The 18,504-nt window shown below is 43.5% G+C and overlaps 2 protein-coding genes across 4 annotated transcripts in view; one reads left to right on the forward strand and one right to left on the reverse strand.

The window, feature by feature from the left end:
* The window catches only part of BFSP1 (beaded filament structural protein 1), a 72,282-nt gene extending 59,429 nt beyond the window's left edge, over positions 1 to 12,853 (reverse strand). Inside the window, exon 1 of one of the 2 annotated variants that reach the window (XM_025876941.2) lies at positions 12,798 to 12,853. The gene's annotated coding sequence lies outside the window, so the exon portion shown is untranslated. The remainder of the gene's footprint in view (positions 1 to 12,797) is intronic. The other variant, XM_073878429.1, reaches the window with a different exon arrangement.
* The window catches only part of DSTN (destrin, actin depolymerizing factor), a 37,141-nt gene continuing 31,428 nt past the window's right edge, over positions 12,792 to 18,504 (forward strand). Inside the window, exon 1 of one of the 2 annotated variants that reach the window (XM_073878430.1) lies at positions 12,792 to 12,942. In XM_073878430.1, coding sequence (XP_073734531.1) covers positions 12,862 to 12,942 — 81 coding nt within the window. In that variant the 5' untranslated portion in view covers positions 12,792 to 12,861. Of the gene's footprint in view, positions 12,943 to 13,362; positions 13,631 to 18,504 lie in introns of those variants that run through there. The other variant, XM_025876948.2, reaches the window with a different exon arrangement.

Genomic DNA, 18,504 nt, shown 5'->3' on the forward strand with positions numbered 1-18,504 from the left:
GTTATGAAAATAGCAAGAACAACAACCCTAAACAATGTTAAGAGCTAATAAAAATATAGGGGGACAGTATGCATATTAGACCAAAGACAAAGTACAATGCAAAGAAAATTACAAATCAATAACAAAAAGACAAAGATCCGGTAGAAAAGCGAAGGAAGGAGAAGATCCGCTGAGAATTTTATGTTTCAGAGTCTGACCATTTGTGGTATTTTCAAATGAAAAGAAAAGAACCATATATAAGTGGCCCAAGTTTCTAAAGCAAATAATTACCTTAGAGTTTGATATGACACATTCAAGTTTACAGAAGGCACATGGTAAAAAAAAAAATGAAAAGATGTTCAACTTCACTATTCATCAAAAAAAAAGCAACATATCAAAATACACCTCAGAAAACACATACACACACATATTGGGGGTGGTGGTGGTTATTTTAAGAAGTTGGCTTATGCAATCATGGGGGCTGGCAAGTCTGAAATCTGTAGGGCAGTCTGGCAATTCAGGTAAGAGGTAAGGTAGCAGTCTTGAGTTTGAAATCTGTGGGGCAGGTCAGCAGGCTGGAAATCCAGGAAGGATTTCTAACCTTACAGCCTTGAGGCCAATTCCTTCTCCAGAAAACCTCGGATTTTGCTGTTCGGGCCTTCAATTGAGTGGATGAGGCCTATCCATATCACGGAGGGTAATCTGACCTACTAACTCCCTGTTTACTGATTATGTTAATCACATCTACAAAATACCCTCACAACAATGTCTTGGCTAGCATTTGACCAAGCAACCAGGCACAAAAGCCCCACCAACCTGACACATAAAATTAACTACCATAGATGCTCATGCCTGCTACTTCACAGAGAAAATAAGAGTCCTCAGAAAGAAACTCACTCAACTTCCATCACCCAAGTTCTCAGACCAATGCCCCATCTCCCCTCCCGGGACTGCTCATTGATATTTGAGTCTGCTGACTCTATCCCCCTCCTGGAAGCACCCTTTCTTAGGTCCGTGATTCCACTTGCTTCTGGATTTTCCATTTCTTGGAAGCCTCTCGAAGGGATCCTCTTCAACTTCACATCTTTGAATTACTAGGGTTCCCACGGGTTCTGTCCCAAGCCTTCCCCTTTCCCTCTCAGAATACTTCTCAATCTTTCAGGACCATTGACTGGTATCACCTAGGATGGCACGCAGGTGCACACAGCAGGCACCCAACAATAGTTTAACCAAATAAGGTCTGCTTTTTGTCTTCGAACATGGAGCCTAGGGGTAGGCAGTTCAGGGCTGGTATGGGAGACCCCTCTTCACTCTGCTCAGCGTGTGGCTTTGGTGCCAATGCTCAAAAGATGGCCGCTGCCCTCTAGGCATGGTGCCTATGCCTGCAGTGTCTTTGCACCAACTCTTTGGAATCCTACTCATTTACTTATTCAACAAATATTTATTCACAACTTACTATGTGCCAACACTCTTCTAGTCATTGAGACTACAGAAGTGAAAATGTAGAGGGCGCCTGGGTGGCTCGGTCAGTTCAGCGTCTGCCTTCAGCTCAGGTCATGATTCCAGGGTCCTGGGATCGGGCGCTGCATCAGGCTCCCTGCCCAGCGTGGAATCTGCTTCTCCCTCTTCCTCTGCCTCTGCCTCTCCCCCTGCTTGTGCTCATGCTCTTGCGCGCGCTCTCTCTCTTTCAAATGAATAAATAAAAAATCTTAAAAAAAAAAAAGTGAAAAGGCAGATTATAATCTCTGTTCTTATGGACCTTACATTCAAATGGGGTGGGGGAATAGAAAGTAAATAAGTGAAAAATATAGTATGTTAGATGATGATGAGTGCTATGGAGAAACATAAAGCAGAGAAGGGAACTGGAAGGTTGGGGTGTGTGGTAATTTTACACAGGATAGTCAAGGAAGGCCTCACTGAGTAGGTGACATCTGAGCACAGAATTGAGAAAAGTGGTGGAGCAAGCCATTGGGTTGCCTTCCAAACACAGGAAAGCAGCAAGCTAATGATGGAATATACTATTAGCATTTTTTAAAAATCACAGGAATATGAAACTGTCTATATTGATCCATCAGTTGTGTGTGTACGTGCAAGTATATGGCATATGGTGTAAATGTACAGAACAAACTCTGCAAGGACACATTCCAAACCAATGATAGTGTTTAATTTTGGTGAGAGGCAAAGAATTTCAGGGCAGTGAAGGTGAAGGGGTTTTTTGTTTTGTTTTTTTAAATAAGGAGAAGGTATTCTTAGACAATTTGTGAATTAAAGTTCTCTTAAATTCTTTTTTAAAGAGATTTATTTATTTGAGAGAGAAAGAGAGCACACAGAGGGAAAGGGGGAGGGAGAGGGAGAAGCAGACTCCCTGCTGAGAAGGGAGCCCGATGTGGGGCTCAATCCCAGGACCCTGGGATCATGACCTGAACTGAAGGCAGATGCCCAACCGACTGAGCCACCCAGGCACCCCAAAATTCTTTTGAATTATTAGACAAAAAGGTGATGGGACAATGAATACTTTTCTTTCTCATAGGTTTCCAGGGTTGTTTTTTCTTTTCCTGACAAATTTGGATTTTTTTTAATAACCTGGAAAAAATGCAACAAAGCCATTTCCATTATGTGATTATTTTTGCTGCTCTTTGGGCTCAACCAGCAGAATGACCCAGGGCCCATCTGTGTCATGGCTTGGGGCCCAGGGGGCTCCCTCTCCCTTGGCAGTGAGGAAGATGAGCCATCCCCACAACCCTTGCCTCTGGCTGCCAGCATCACCTTGGCTACCTGCAGAGACACTCCTGCCTCGGCTGCTCAGGTGGGGAGAGCTCCCTCCCCATCAGGTTGCAAGGCCTATTAATATAAGATGAGCAGAGAGGCAAAGGGACGAAAAATACATAGGGCCAGGCCTTCCAAAGGGGAAGTCCTGTTTCTTCAGTATTGACACCAGGCCCCATGGCACATCTCCCTGATTAATCTGGCTCCCGCAGTTTCTCTCTCTGGTGAAACTTGAGATAAGTTTCCCAGCAGCTGGGGCAAAGGGCAGTCCAATGCAGTGTCTTGTTACACAACCCTTCCCATCACACTCATGTTCCAGATCATGTCGGCCATCTTGTTTCTCTCCTACCTCTCGGTGGAGTTTCTACAAGACCTTAAGGAATGGCCTTTAGCTGTTTCTCTGCCCTCCAACGCCCTCTGCAATATGTTCTAGAGTCTTGGTTCTGGGTGTCCACGTCTATCCCAACATGGCCTCCTCTTCCGCAAGGGAAGTGTGACGGTCTGTGATTGGTTGTAGGAGAGTCATCGGCATGAGCTGTCAGATTTACCAAAACGCCTTTTCAGATTTGGCATCCTCCTCCTAGGAGTACTTGGGACGGCCAAAGGCTTAACAGTCTCTTTGGCTGCTTTATTTGAAGCATGGAATTATGGCCTGAGTCTTTTCTCACTTTCTTTATGAATCCTCCTCACCAGGTTATTTATCGTGACTCCAGTCTGTCAAGTGTGTGTGTGTTGGGATGGCCAATTCTAAAGAACACTAGAAGTAATGCTGCTCTGTTAACAAACTTGCAAAAGTTATACAGGATAAACCCACTCACAGAAAGGCAGATTCACGCTACTCATGACTAGGTTTTGAGAAGTTGTGACACTAGCCTTTTCATTGGGTCTGAATATTACTATTTATGTTTTCTTTAAAAGATAAAATCAACTGATGGGAAGTTAAGGTAATGCTGACCCTGTTTTGTGAGAAATAAGAGTACTCAGGAAGAGCCCAGCCATACTTAAGGCCCATAATTTCTAAACTTTCTCTGAAACAATTTGATAGTCTGGGTTTTTAACATCTCTGTGGAATGCCTAGTTTCATCTCCACACAGAGATAGAGGGATTTTTACTCAGGAAGGAACATATTTATTTTCCTTTTTTTTCCCCCTTTCTGAGGGAAAAATATTTCCAACTTCACCCTCATTAATATTTATGATTGCTGAAGTATTTTCATTATATTAGCTAAAAGGAGCCTGGACTAAATAAAGTAGAAAACCGAAGGCATATGGAATGGTTTCTTGGACAGGAAGATACTGTGACCACCTCAGGAAAGTTTCTGTCCTCAAGAAAAACAAATGAAATCGTGGCCTGCCAGGCCACTTCATGGAATCCAGGCAATACTTTCTGCTCTTTTTTTCCTCTGAAAGCTATTTGTTGAACACACTCTTCTTGTTTCTTGTAACCATAGACTCTGGTCTAGTCGAGTGTTTCTTATGTCAGGCTACTGCTGAGCCAATATTTATCATTTTAGAAATTTCCATGAGTCATAAAATAAACCTGCAACCGGCAGTACCTTCTATGGGCGTTTCTTAGAATTTTTAAAATAAAAGGAAAAATGCTGAGTCTGGAATCCAACGCCTGGCATTTATCAGACCACCCAGATAATTTCTCCTGACGGGAGGATCCTCCTGCTATTTCAAAGCCATTCAAGGTGTGTTGCCTGCTGCCTGAAGCACCTTCCTGCCCAACAGCCTGGACCCCTCTCCAGAGGGCCAGGCCAGGGCTGAAAAGGAAACCGTGGAGGTCTGAAGGCTGGAAGTGACTCACTGGCTCTAAGGGTGGCAGGAAATGTTTTCCACAGGAGCAAGAATATAAATGAGCAAGTGATTCCTTCTACCCCCAGTATGGAAAATCTTGCAAGGGGTCCTGAATTTACTGACCAAAGGGGGAAAAAAAGATCGTAAGAGGTGACGTGTGGTCCTCATTTACATATGAGTGTGTTAGACTAGTGCTGTTTGCTCCCTTTGTGCCAATCAGCCTCTTTTCCCCAGATGTGGACCAGCTGAGAGAAACTGTGAGTCCACGACCTAGATGATTATAGTGACTTATTGATTTTGCTATAAAAACAGCCCTGTGTCAAGAGCGCAAGGCCTAGAGTTTATAAATCAAACTTCAGAGGTCTGCCTTAGCATTACTAGAATACTCCACGAATTGCTAATATGGTGCTAGATACTCAGTAAGTCTTCTGTATAGTGCAGGCATTACATCTTAGAACCAAAGGGGTTAACCTCATCAACACCTTCACTTTGCAGGTGAGGAAAAGGAGGTCCAGAGAGGCATACCTCCTGAGAGGTCACACAGCCAGTCAAGACCAGAATTTGTGCCAATGGTATCAAATACCTTCTTGGAAGACGGGTGATAGAAATACTGGAGTCTTAGTGATAAAAGCAAAACACTGATACTAAAAGGCACTCCAATTTCACATTGTGGCCACTGTCCCTTGGCTGTTTCCAGTGGAGCTGTTCTTGAATATGCTCCAAGTTTCCTCACTGGGCAGAGCTGGGGTTCTTTGGCTAAAGCACCCTTTGACATCCTTCCTCCTGCCCCCAGAAGGGAAAACTGGAAAGCCAGCCATTACAGGCCCCCAAAGCAAAAAATAAAACAAAGCAAAGCAACAACAACAACAAAAAAAACCCTGCTTCTAGATTTCTCTAGGTATCTTGGTCCATGGAGTCAAATTTTGGGGTAGGAACATTAGGTGTTTTCCTCCTCCAATCATCAGTCTCTGAGTCGGCCCCCTAGCCATCTCTTCCACACTCATATTCACCAACCTAAGTGAGAAATCATGTTGGTAACTAACGCTCACTTCCTTCCTCTCCAGATGCCTCACTCATTGAGACCTGGTAACACCTCCCTGGTATGATCTGCCCCATCAGTAGGATCCTGAGACTTCCCAAGGGGACCTAGGCCAAGTTTATCTTGGCATTGATCTGTTTTCACTCACTATCTCCTTGTGGCAGGGCCCATGACTTCTCTATCTTTGTATTCCTGGTAGCTAACATACCACCACTGGCACACAGTAGGACCTAGGAAACGTCTGTCAAATCTAACTCAAAACATTTCAAAGTGGCATCCCATTGTGAATGTAAATGAGACACTTGCTTTGCCTCCCAAACATAAACTTTTTTCTTTTTTAACACTTACAAGAAATTGTAAGAAGAAATTCAGGTGGTAATAATGGATGATGGGATGAGGCAAACATCTTTTAAAAAGACTGAATCATAAGACTGTCTTAATTTTGGGGCACCTGGCTGGCTCAGTTGGTAGAGCATGCAACTCTTGATCTCAGAGTCATGAGTTCTGGATCTCAGGGTCGTGAGTTCAAGCCCCATGTTGGCTGTGGAGCCTACTCAAAAAAAAAAAAAAAAAAAGAAAGTCCTGTTTTTGAAGGTCAAAATAGTTGAATATTGCCCATTTCTTATGTTCAGCCTAATATAATTGAAAATAATATAATTATAAATACATTGCTTTATACAGGGGCTATAATTCCAGGTTTTTTTTTTTCTTTAATCCACCCTGACCATGGTCTACATGGTCCTACATCATCTGATTATTAGTTACACTTTCAGTCTTGTTTGGGTCCACCCACTCTGGCTCTCCAGGCTCCAGCCACACTGTCTTCCTTCTGTTTTTAGAACACGCTGACCTCATCCCATCTGCCTGGGATGCTCCCCCTGCTATTATCACACAGTCGGCTCTTTCTTGGCATTTAAGCCTCAGCTTAAATTCCGCCTCTTTGGATGAGACTTCTTTGAGCACTGATTTAAGTGTGACTTTCCCGCCTCCAGTTACCCTCGGTTACATCACCCTGTTTTATGGTGAACAAAGTACTTTTTTGCTTCGTTGTATGTTCGCCTGTAGCTGACTAGGATTTAAGTTTCAAGACTACATGGGAGCCCTGTCTGCCTTCTTCATGCTCTGAAGAGCTGGCACATTGTAGGCCCAACATGAATGTTGAAATAATGGATTCAGTAATTAATTTTTAAAAATGCAGAACTCCAGAAACCAATATTGCACTGTATGTTAATGAAAATTTAAATTAAAAAAAATGCAGCAGAACTAAAGTTTTCAAGTATTTTCTTCCCTTGGTTTACTGATTTCACCATCCAGATATTTCGTACAGATACTGGCCCTTTTCCTCTATCCTCCACCTTTGTGAAATTCTTTGCATCTTCTTTACCCTTCCTTGATACATTGAGACAGTGAACTACTTGACCTCATCTTCTGACTCTCATCCTTGTTATTTACATATCTCCAATCTATTGTCCAGCCCATCCATTGAATCTTTTAGTTCAAGAATATTGTATATTCCTAATGTTTGCAATTTTTCCATAACTGTTCATTTTTACTTTTGGTCTCCCAGTGTCTTTCCTTATCTGAAAATATTTACTATGCTCATTTTAATTTCTTGTCCTGCTTCTTTTGCTTGAAATTATTCAGCTTGTTGCCTTTCTTTCATAATGCTTGGATTCCTCCTCCATCTTAGGAGCTTTACCTATGGACTCATACATATGTCCTTAGGGTTTTCATTGGGCTGGGTTTGTACAGAATACCTGGGGCAGGGGTTGAGAATGGGCATCACTCCTGGAGAGTCTGGGGGAAGACAGGTGAAGTCCCAAGATGGGGGAAACTCTGAGGTTGCCCTGGGTGCCCCCCCCCAACCTCAACCAGGAGGTTGGTCATCTGCCCTTCCAGATGACTTCCAAGTACCCTCTCCTTTCCCCGATATAACTATTTAGTCCCCAGAGGCAGGGGAGGTGAGAGAGGGGTGAGGGAAAGTTCTGAGCTTGGACAACCCATTTGCATGTGTTGGTACCATCTTCACACACCCCCCTCAGGGCCCCAGGGCTGCCTGGACATTACCCAGCAAACTTGGCAGTGGGCACTTCACTGGTAATGAGGTTTTCTAGCCCCTTGGTGGTCACTGGAGAGGTGGAGGTCTGCAGAGAATAATGGGGTGGGGGAGGGGGGAAGTGGGTCCCAACCAGACAGCTCACCCCTACCAGTCTGTCACTGCCTGTGACAGGTCTTCCTTCCCCTCCATCTTGCCATCTTTCTCCTGTCCTTACCCACGTACAACAGCCCTCCAATTTTTCTTAAAAGCACACCTTTGAGCCTTTAAGAGAAACCCTCTTATTTTTAATGTTACAATTTACTGCAGAATTTCTATTCACTTCGTTCCTACCCTTCTTGATTTTAACTTGTGATCACATTCAATCCTTGGGCTTCTTTACATTCTGGAAAGTTTAAAGTCATTGAGTCTATCCTTAAATCAAATACTGGATTCCTTTATTTGTCCCTTGCTGAATCTTTTGTGGCTCCTTTTTCTTTCTCCAGGAGTATAGCAACCTGATCGGAACTATAGAGAGTGCACTATTACTTCTGAAAAATGGGAAGACAACATGGATATAACCCCAAGACACACTGCCAAATGTGTGAATAAAAACAAGTCGCAATCCTACGTGCATTGTGGAGGCCATCTGTGTTTTTTTAAATGCTCTATATTGTATGGGTCTGGAAGGTTTCATGCTATAAGTGATAACCAGTGTAATAGCAAACCAATCTTGGCATGTGGATTGTAGGGGAGGAACTGTAGGACTGTTAATTCATCCCTACCTTGAGTTTCCCTTTTAGAATTTTTCCCCAAACCTTTCCTGAAATATGTAGTTTAATGAATGGGCTTCAGAACAGTCCACAAGCTCCCTTAAAATGTAAGCCATGTTTTGTGAGTAGGAGCAAATACCTACTTTTCTAGAGAAAGGGTCTATACTTTTCATCAGAACCTCAAAGCGAACATATGGCCCAAGAAGAGTAAATAACCATTGGTCAAGAGTGTTGTGCCACTTTCTACTCCATTTTCTCATGGTTTAATTCAAGTGGTACACTAGTAACTAAAAACATGTATTGGTTGTTCAATTTTTAATATTATAAAATAGCAGTATATGACTTTTACTTTACCATGAAGACTAATAGAGAAATCAATAGTGTTACATGTGATACTGCATTGTTCCCATGAATATACTTAAGTATATTTAGCCCTTTCCTAAAATAGATGTCTAGGCCCTCGGGGCTGCCAATCCAAGAGGACCCAGCTACAATAAAGGAATGTCCAGAATGTATTTTCAACAGCTTCCATTTGCTTCGTTTTGTATAAACCCACTCTGCAGTGTTAAGGACGCATCAAGAGATACCTCAGCTTTTTTGCTGAGCATCACATAGGACTAATGTGTCATGTGGTCTGATAGGAAAGGTCATGGGCTTGGGAGCAGATCACTCACTCCTCTGGGTTCCTAAGGAACATTTCTTCACCTTACCTCATCTGTAGAATGGGAGTAAATAATAATATCTACCCATGGCAGTTGCTGCTGGTTATCTCCCTATACCCACTTTCCCCTTCTTCCCTGGTAGAGGAACCCCAATTTCTTAGCTGAGCACATTGCTGCTCCAAGAACAGACCCCATTTCCCAGTCTCCCTTTGCAGCCATATACTGCATTCGGTCAGTGAGATAAAAGTGTGAGCTCTGTCTGGCACTTCTGGGAAGTTTCTTTAAAAGGAAAGGGGTAGACTTCAGGTTTCCCCGTTCTACATGTGAAGAGCTTGGAAGCTGCCACTCTGTCCTAACCAGTAAAAAGCTGAACAGACAACTCTTCTTGGATCCATGAGAGAGAGAACACTGGGCAAACTGCCGTGCCCAAAACTGTCGACAAGACAGGCCAATAGCAGGAGTTGTGGCTTAGCAGAGCAGAGACTCACAAGTAGAAACCACCGTGGGAATGAGTGCCTGGGCAGGAAAAGTTGAACTTTAACTGACTTGCTGGAGCCTCAATGTGGACAAGTCTGCGAGTTAGGAACTCTGGGGAGACTCAGTCATAGGGGACCCCCGCATATCTGTGTCACCTCCTGAAGTTCTACCAGGTTCCCACAGTAAATGTCAAAGAAAAATCCCCTCCTGCTTCCAGTACGGGGAGGGGAGAAGGAAGGAACCATTTTGAAATACACCAGAGCCTTCTGTCCTAACAAGGCCTGCCCTGAGGGGAAACTAGTTACCGGAGCCTAACTGATGGGGGAAAGAAGACACTCAACTGGAGCCCACTCTAGCTATCTTGTCCCATTGAAGGGGAGAGGTTGGGGGGTTGCTTCTGAGAAACACTTGTGAAGTGCACAGTCCTGAGACACAGGCTCAGTGAAAATGAGACCAAATCACAGAACTCTAGAATGCCTTCCCCCTTCCCCCAACCTCACCACATCACTAAAGGCCTACTTACTGCTGTTCCTTTCACCCAGTGCATCATGTCCAGCTATCAAGAAAAAACTGGAAAGCATACAAAAAGGCAAAACAAACAAAAGCCACAGAAAGGATGCCTGTCATGGGCTTATTAGTAGACTGGGCATGGAGGAGAAAGGAATCTCTGAGCTAGAGGATATACATCAACAGAATCCTCAAGACCAAAAAGCAAAGACAACAAAGACTGAAAAAAACAGAATATCCAAGGAATGTCGGACAACTATAAAAGGTATAACATACATGAAATGGGAATACTAGAAGAGAGAAAGGAACACACTATGTGCAACAACTGTGATGAGAATTTCACCAAATTATTGTCATACATCAAACCAAACCACACTCAGAAAACTCAAGAGAACACCAGGCAGGATGAATGCAAAACAAAACAAAACAAAACATTATGCCTAGATATATCATTTTCACAATTACAGAAAATCAAGGATTTTTAAAAATTCTGAAAGAGGAAAAAAACATGTTACCTATAGAGGAAAACAATTAGTGACTTTTCCTCAGAGGAGGGAACTAAGACTATGAGATTAGACAGTAGGGGTGCTCAAGGGGAGAGGGAACAGGCGAATTTATAGGGACGCAGGGGAGAAACTAAAAATAGTTTTCCTGCACTGTTTTACTGACAGGGTTATGTCCTCTTGTGGGGGGGGGAGCTTTTTCCAGGCTATTAACATACATCTCTCTTCGAGTTCCTCGTTATTGTATAATTTATTCTTCCTTGCCACTCATATTATTGGTTTTCTATTTTTTTTTTTAAGATTTATTTTAGAAAGCCAGCAAGCACGAGAATCTCAAGCAGACACCCTGCTGAGTGCAGAGCCCGTTGTGGGGCTTGATCTCACCACCCTAAGACCATGACCTGAGCAGAAACCAAGGGTTGGTCGTTCAACTGACTGAGCCACCGAGGCGCCCCTCATACTATTGGTTTTAAATGAAAGTGCCTATGTGTTCAGATGAAGTATGAAAAATGTTTTCTAACTTTAACATGGAATACATCCATCTCATATATAAGGAGAGATCTTATTTCAAAACGTCTTCCCTCTGTGGTATAAGGAATAGAAAGATCTAGAAAATTTATGTGTAAAGGCAGAGGTTAAAGTTTAATGGACTCTTAAAAATGGGGGCTCCTCATAGGTTACAATGAACTGATACAGAAGTTTGCTTGATGAATTGTAAAACATCTTTAGATTTTGGTTCACTTACTGAATGTGTATTAAACGGCTATTATATATCAGGGACTATGCCAGTCCATATAAGGTACATCCTAAATAGCCCCTGTCCTTGAAGAACTCTCAGTCTAAACTGGTGGTGGTGGCAAATTTATATAAACAATTACAAAGCTACATTAACATTAGGGAAAAGACCTCACTCACTACTCAAAGTATGGGTTGAGGACTCGACCTAGCCTCTAAGTCCCTGAATCTGCATTTTAACAAGATCCTCAGGTGATCTGGATGCTTATCAGGATTTGAGAAGTGATCAACTGTGGGATTAAAGAAGAAACCACTAATGATCCCTTGGGAAGTGGTCAGAGGTCTTCAGAATGGAGGGGTAATATGAACATTCCAGCCTGAGACACTAACAGGTCCGTAATTATGGCAGCTAGAAAGAGTAAGAAGGGTTCTGGAATGAGAAGTTTAGTCTGGAAGGAAATTGGGCACTTTGGAAGATATGGGAGACAGCGCAGAAAAGGCAGGCTGAGGCCAGAGGCAGAAGGACCAGAATGACCCGTTTAGGAAGCCTTAGAAAATTTTAGGCAGGAAAGTGACAAGATTAGATTCTTAGGTTTGGATGTAACACTGGCGGCAGGGTGGAGGACGAAATGCAGAAGAGAGGCTAGAGCAGGCAGGTTTGTATCTGTTAATGAGCACGATTCCATTCGACTTTGAACTAGAAAGGAAGTCTTTGAGGACTTTAGAAGTGGAGGGGCCACTGAGTCCCAGGAAGAGAAATAAAGGGTTCCAGCTGCAGTTGGATACAGATGGGTTCTTTCTTCTCAAAGTGCTATGCCCAACCAGCTGCATTAGCATCACCTGGAAATTGTTAGAAATGCAAATTATCGCGTCTTAACTTAGATATACTGTCAGAAATTCTAGGGGCCAGGACACACAAATCTGACTGTACCAAGTTCTCCTTCAAGCTTGAGAGCTTGAGCACTGCTCTAGCCTGTAAAAGTCTTGTAGCAGGTGGTAAAGGCTTAGAATTGCCACAACTTACTTCCTTTCTAGAAAATAATAGCAAAAAAAAAAAAAAAAAGACACGGGTAATGAGAAATAAGTTTCTACGTTGAGTGGGCAGAACAAAAGTCACACAACAGTCTAGATTTCATATAGTGCCCAGAAAAAAATAAGTCTTATCCCAAAGCCTCACATTTGGATAATTAAAATAATTTTGGTAGAGGCCGTGATGTTCTCGGTAGCCTAAAAAGTAATCATCCCAGTTGTAAAGTCTTTCTGTTCCCTTTACTGCGCACAAAAACGCCCTCGGGAAAAACACTGGGATTCCTTTTGGCCCTCTCAAAACTGTGTTTCTGATGTAACCGCCCATTAAAAAAACCCAACCCCAAATTAAAAGCCCCCAAAACGGAGCGGCGGGGCTGGCGCCATCGTCCCAGGAAAACTCTACCATTTCCCAGCCACACCCCTGCGGACCGCCGGGCCTCCTTCCCCGGGCTGTTCCCAAAGATAAATAAATCACTCCTTGTTTTTTCCAGACCTGAAATTAGCGGTGACTCACAGAGCACTCTGAATGGCCACAGTCGCCTCGGGAAGAAGGAAAAATGGGCAGATTTTTCCCTCACGCGAGGGCCCGACGTGCCGGGCTGGGCCAATCAGGGGAGGATGGCGGGAATCGCACCAAAGTAGGTAAAAAATGCGGGATGTGTTCTCGGGGCCGCGGCCTGCGCCTGGACTCCCCCCGGTCCTCCCTCTGGTCTCCTGCTCCGGGAAAGCCGCCTACCCTCGTTCTCCCCCTTCCTCCCTTCCCCCTCGCCCTCCCTCCCGCGCCCTCCCAGGCCCCGCCCCCAGCGCGGCGCACACCTGGCCAGGTGGCTACTTCCATGTTAGGGCAGCAGCAGCGCAGTGGGCGGGGCGCCACATACCCCCGCCCCCCCGAGGTGGTGGTGGGGGAGTGATAAGAGTCCCCTGCCCCGCTTGATCTTTTGCGGGTTCCTCGCCGGCAGGTGCTAGCCCGAACTCTGCCTCCTCGTCCCTACTAAATGAGGGAGGCCCCACCCCCACAGACCCAAGCTGATGAGAGGAGGACCCGGTCCCCTAGTCTTCCGAACGTGAGGCAAAACCCTCCGCCTGTTCTCTGGGCAGGGCGCTGCCTGGCCAGCCGGTTGCGTAGCAACGGCAGGCAGCGCGTGACGTGCGCAGTCGCGTTTGGGCCCGAGGCGCGCGCCCGTGCACCCGCCTCCTGGTAGGCTCGCGCCTCGAGTCGCCTGGTCGCTGGGTCTCTCGGTCCCTCTGCCGTGAGAAGGACGCTCTGCAGACTCGGCGCCGGCCAGCTCCCCCTCCCGCGTCACTGCGACCGCCGCGACGAAGATGGTGAGTGGGAGGGAGCCCGAGGCGTGGGCTGACGCGGCCTGGGCGGCTGGGCGCTGGGGCCCCGTGGGGGTCGGGGCTGAGGGGCAACAGGCGCGCCCCCGCCCGGGGGTGGGGGACGCGGGCCCTGCTGCAGCCCGCAGGCAGGGGAAGGTCTCTGGGCTTCCACCGCTCGCGGACCCCCTGGGACCCAGGCTCCTGGGGCGGCTCCTGGCCGCTGCGTCGCTCGCAGCTGCTGCGAGGCCGCCGGCGGGAGCATGGTCCCCGCGGTAGCCTGGGGACGACCTGCCAGGGCCGAGCACCGCCACACCCTCGGTGAAATCGACCGGGAGTCCGCCATCCCGGGATGGGGGGCTTCGGAATCCGGCGCGGGCCTTGTTGGCGCCGGTTTCCCCAAAGCCGGGCGCCGAGGCGGTCCGTGACTCGTGCGAGTTTCGGCCCCTGAGGTCGGTCCATCTCATTAAGGAAAATAAAGCCTTTATTGAACAACCCTAGAGTGCGGAATGATCACCACGAGCATGACCCTGGTATGATTAAGAACAGGGTGGCCTCGCAGCCGCTTTGTCTGTCGTATCTGGCAATCAGCTTCCAGCAGCACTGTGCTTGTCACGCTTGGCAGTGGCTCTTTTAACCCTTCCCTACCCGATCTCTCCATGTATGGTTAGAAATTTTCTTTTACCTGTGAACAGTTTGGCTCTGCCAGAACTTAGCGTCTGAGGAGTGGGCATGATGCTGGGATGCTAATAAAAGCGAATGAAAAAGCTTTTTCATTGAATTATCCTAATCATTAAAAGTAAATATGCTCATATTCTAGGTGATGGACACTTGGCTTAATTTACATATTTTCCCCTCTAAACTGTCTCTAATTTGCTGTACAATAGTACTCTTAACTGGACGATCAAGTAGAACATTTTGCCATTTTCTTTAGTCTGCACTCGCTGTTACCATTTTTGGTCAATGATTTGCAGGCAAAGGCTTAGCAGACTTTGCTGTTACACTGTTATTGCATCTGTCTGCCTGGAAGCAGTTCGTACCAGCTTACTGACATACAAAATGTTTTCGCTGAATGACAGTTTTGGTTTTCTTAAGGTAGTGCAAGGAAGAAAAAGATTAACCAGTAGTTTCTTGATGACTAAGGAGATGTAGTAGGAATTTGATAGTGTTGAGTTTTCTGTTCCTTGGTTTAATTCCGTAAGCTACAAAGAGGAGCAGCATCTTAAGACTTTTTTAAACCTCTGTAAGATTATAAATGTATATACTGCCTTATATTAAAAGACTTAAGGGTTTTGAGTTCTCATAAACTTAAGACCATCTACTCTGATGAAAGTGCTTTGAAATGGGCTGGAGCCTGTTTAGGTTCTTTTAATTTGACATTCTTCTTTTTTGAGTTTTTGTAATGCAGACTTTATCTTCTATTTGAAAAACAGGACCAAGCATTTTAACTTTAGTTAAATCCTTAAATTTTAGTTCAAGCTTAGCTTCCATATTTCTCTGCATTCAAATAAAATGAAGGAAGGGTCTGTTTTATTTACTGGTTCTTGGGGGAGGAGGAGAACTAAAAATTAATCAAGATGAGTGAATTCCAGATATTTTTCAAACTTGTTGGCCTTAGGGAGGTCAAGAAGACCTTACAAGCTCCTGTTGTTTGGATGCTTGCAAATAGAGTTCAGAATATAGACCATTTGTAAAGGTTACTCTTGTATTTAGCCTTATAAGCACAGAACATTTCCTTTCAATGTCGGCTATTATGAAGATTCAAAATTCTCTTATTATCCCAGATTTTAGCACTTCACCTCTATATTTGAAACTGAGGTTCCAAGTTTCTAAAGTTTTTTTTTGTTGTTAAGGTTAAATTTTAGGGGTGGCTCATTTGCTTAAGTATGAATCCTGATTTCAGCTGAAGTCATGATCTCAGGGGTGTGAGATCCAGCCCCAAGTTGGGCTCTGTGCTGGGCATGAGCTTGCTTAAGATTCTCTCTCTCCCTCTGCCACTCCCCCCCCCCCCTTGGTGTTCTTTCTCAGAAAAAAAGATTTTTAGCTGCTGATGGGTTTGTTCTGCATTAACAAAATCATTTCCTCGTACTCACCAAGCCTTCTGGAAGCATTTGGGACTAAAAGCAATTTGAAACCAACTCAAAAGATCACCTTTGAGCACTTTAAGATGAGATTTCATGTTTTCAGAATCTCACTTTACAGTTCCTCCCCCACCCCTCACCCCCCAAAAAAGCCTGTCCTCCACAGGAACCACATCTACCCACTCCAAGCAAAACTGGTGTGTGTGTACTGAGTGTGCCAGTTTCCTCATAGAAGATTATTTACAAGTCTACCATTAAGTTCCTAGGGTTATCTGCTCAGTAGTTCTTTTTGTTGGGTATGGATTGAGATATTACACATAGACTTGCCTAGTGCCTCTTGTAACCAACGGTATATGACATTTACAGCATACTATATGGCTCTCTGGGAGTAGTAGGAGTGTAGTCTTGCCCCTGAAATAATAAAAGTCTACCTGATAATTCAACCCTGCCCTAGTCAGAACTCTGCTGTAACAAACTGAGCTAATTGGCCCAGAATGAATTACAAATGTATTCTATCACTCCATGATTAGGAAAAACACTTTTACTTACAGCAATCTAATGGAATAGGTTGGGCATGTGTTCATGTGCCTATTTAACATGAAAAAACAAGACTGTAAAGGATTGATTGACTTGTGACCTTTTTTGACTGCACATCGTTTTAACATAATTTACAAATTAATTTTGAAACATTTTAAGCAGAAAGGTACACAGAATAACAGGTCCCTTTGTATGAAAAAAGACAATAACTTTGTCCTATTTCAGGTTTCTATGTTACCATTGCAACTAAATCTGCATCATCTTCTTCATCCCATTCTCTTCTGCCCCCAGAGATAACCACTTCTGTGTCAAAGACATAATGTGCTGGCCAATTAAAGGAGGTGATTTTCGGGCTTTTGTAATTGGGAGAACATTAATTAATAAGGAACGTCTCAAAAAAAAAAAAAAAGGACAAGGACCTGGGGCAAGTAAAACCAGGGGTCTTGAGGAACTGCATGGACAGATCTTGTCACAATAAACAAAGGCAGGATCTTTTTGTTACCAGTTTCCCAAAACTCAAAATGATGGGGTTGGATTTCTTAACCATCACTGCTTTCCAGGAACACAAAGCTCAGGTGCAGTCTACATAGTCTACATAGTCAACTGAAGTTAATACAACTCATTCAAATTGATATTTCCATGCTTTTAGCTATGTATGTATGCATCTGTAGTAATATATATAGTTTTGATGTGTTTTTAAATTTCATATAAATGCTGTGCTTTTGCAACTTAAAAAAATTAAACTTGGTGAGTTTTTTTGGGAGGGGGATGATATTTGGTTTTAGCCGTAGCTGTGGTTCTTTATATTAAATGCTAAATAGTTTTTATGACTATGTAAGTTTATCCATTCCCCTATTGATGAACATTTCCCAGTTTTTCACCCAAACTTTAATCTTTTTTTGTCTACTTGCAATAGATGGTTTCCATGTTTTATGTTACTTATATATCGCCAGTGAATGTGTTCTTGGTATAGACCTAGAAGTGGAAGCCTGGATTGGAGGGTGTGCATGTGTATTTTTTTACTCTATTACAGGTGGTTCTAATTTGTATCCCATCAGCTACATTTATCAGCCTGTTTCTCCATTTCTTTTCACCACTTGGTATTATGACCAATACCTTGAAACCTTTGCCAATCTGATGGGTGTGAAATGGGTTCTTACTCTTTAATTTTCTTTTCTCTGATTAGTAGTATTTTTTTATGTTTATTGCAGCCTATGGTTTTACATGCATGTGCATCTGGTGAACCTGACATTATGTAAATACTCCTCACATCTTCATATAGGCTTATTTGTGGAGTCATAAAGTAAATCCAGCGTTAAAAGAAAATCTTTAAGAACGTGATTGTCAATGTCAGAACTGCATACTGAGTGTTGATATCCTTCTCCTCTGCAACCTACATTTCTTTGCATGCCTCTCAAACTGCTAAGCAACAGAAGTTAAATACCCTTAATTCTAGCCACTGGCCATGGTTAGATCCTGGTAGTGGTAGAATGCAGTGATCCAGGAGAGAGTTCCATCTTTGCCAGGGGCCATGGAGATTAATATCCTCTGCTTTGTACTTATCTTTCTTTTTCTTGGGTAATTCATCCCGCCAAATGTTAAAAACAGACAAGCATTGGGGATATAGGGGAAATCTCTGTGCTTTCTGCTCAATTTTGGTGTGAACTTAAAATGTACCTAAAAAGTTTATTAATAAACAAGCAAAACAAAACAGTTATGACTATTTTTCACCAATAGAATTGGTTTAAATCGAGCTGCTATTTAACTTACTATCCAGAAAGACTCCAGACATTTTCATTTTTATGTTAATGTACTTTATTTCATTTCAGTAATAACTAAGATCTTTGAAATGAACACCATGTTTGAAATTAGAAAAAAGTCTGGAAAGTGGAAAAACTGGATTTAACACATATGCATTGCTTTTATCTACAGAGCAAAGTTCTGGTCTCTGAGTAAGTAGGCCTAGTCTCTTTATTGTATTGTTTGTAATTTGCATACCAAAACCACAGATCCTAATAAATAGAGAAGATTGTTATTTAAGTATTTTGAGCTTCCTTCTCTTGTAGCGTATTCCTCTTTACATTGTCCATGAAAGACATACTCAAAGATTTACACCTAACACTTCAGAAATATTTTAATCACAGGTTTTCATCTTTCCCTGCCTCCTTGCCTTGATGTTGGAAGTGATTTTTCAGTTGGAATTGTTGTGCTGCTGTTCATTTTTCTTGAAATTTTACATTGGGAGAAGTATAGCAAAATAAACAT

Source organism: Callorhinus ursinus, unplaced genomic scaffold (assembly GCF_003265705.2).
Source record: "Callorhinus ursinus isolate GAN/ISIS: 27379988/994484 unplaced genomic scaffold, GSC_fseal_2.0 scaffold29, whole genome shotgun sequence".
Lineage (NCBI taxonomy): Eukaryota > Metazoa > Chordata > Mammalia > Carnivora > Otariidae > Callorhinus > Callorhinus ursinus.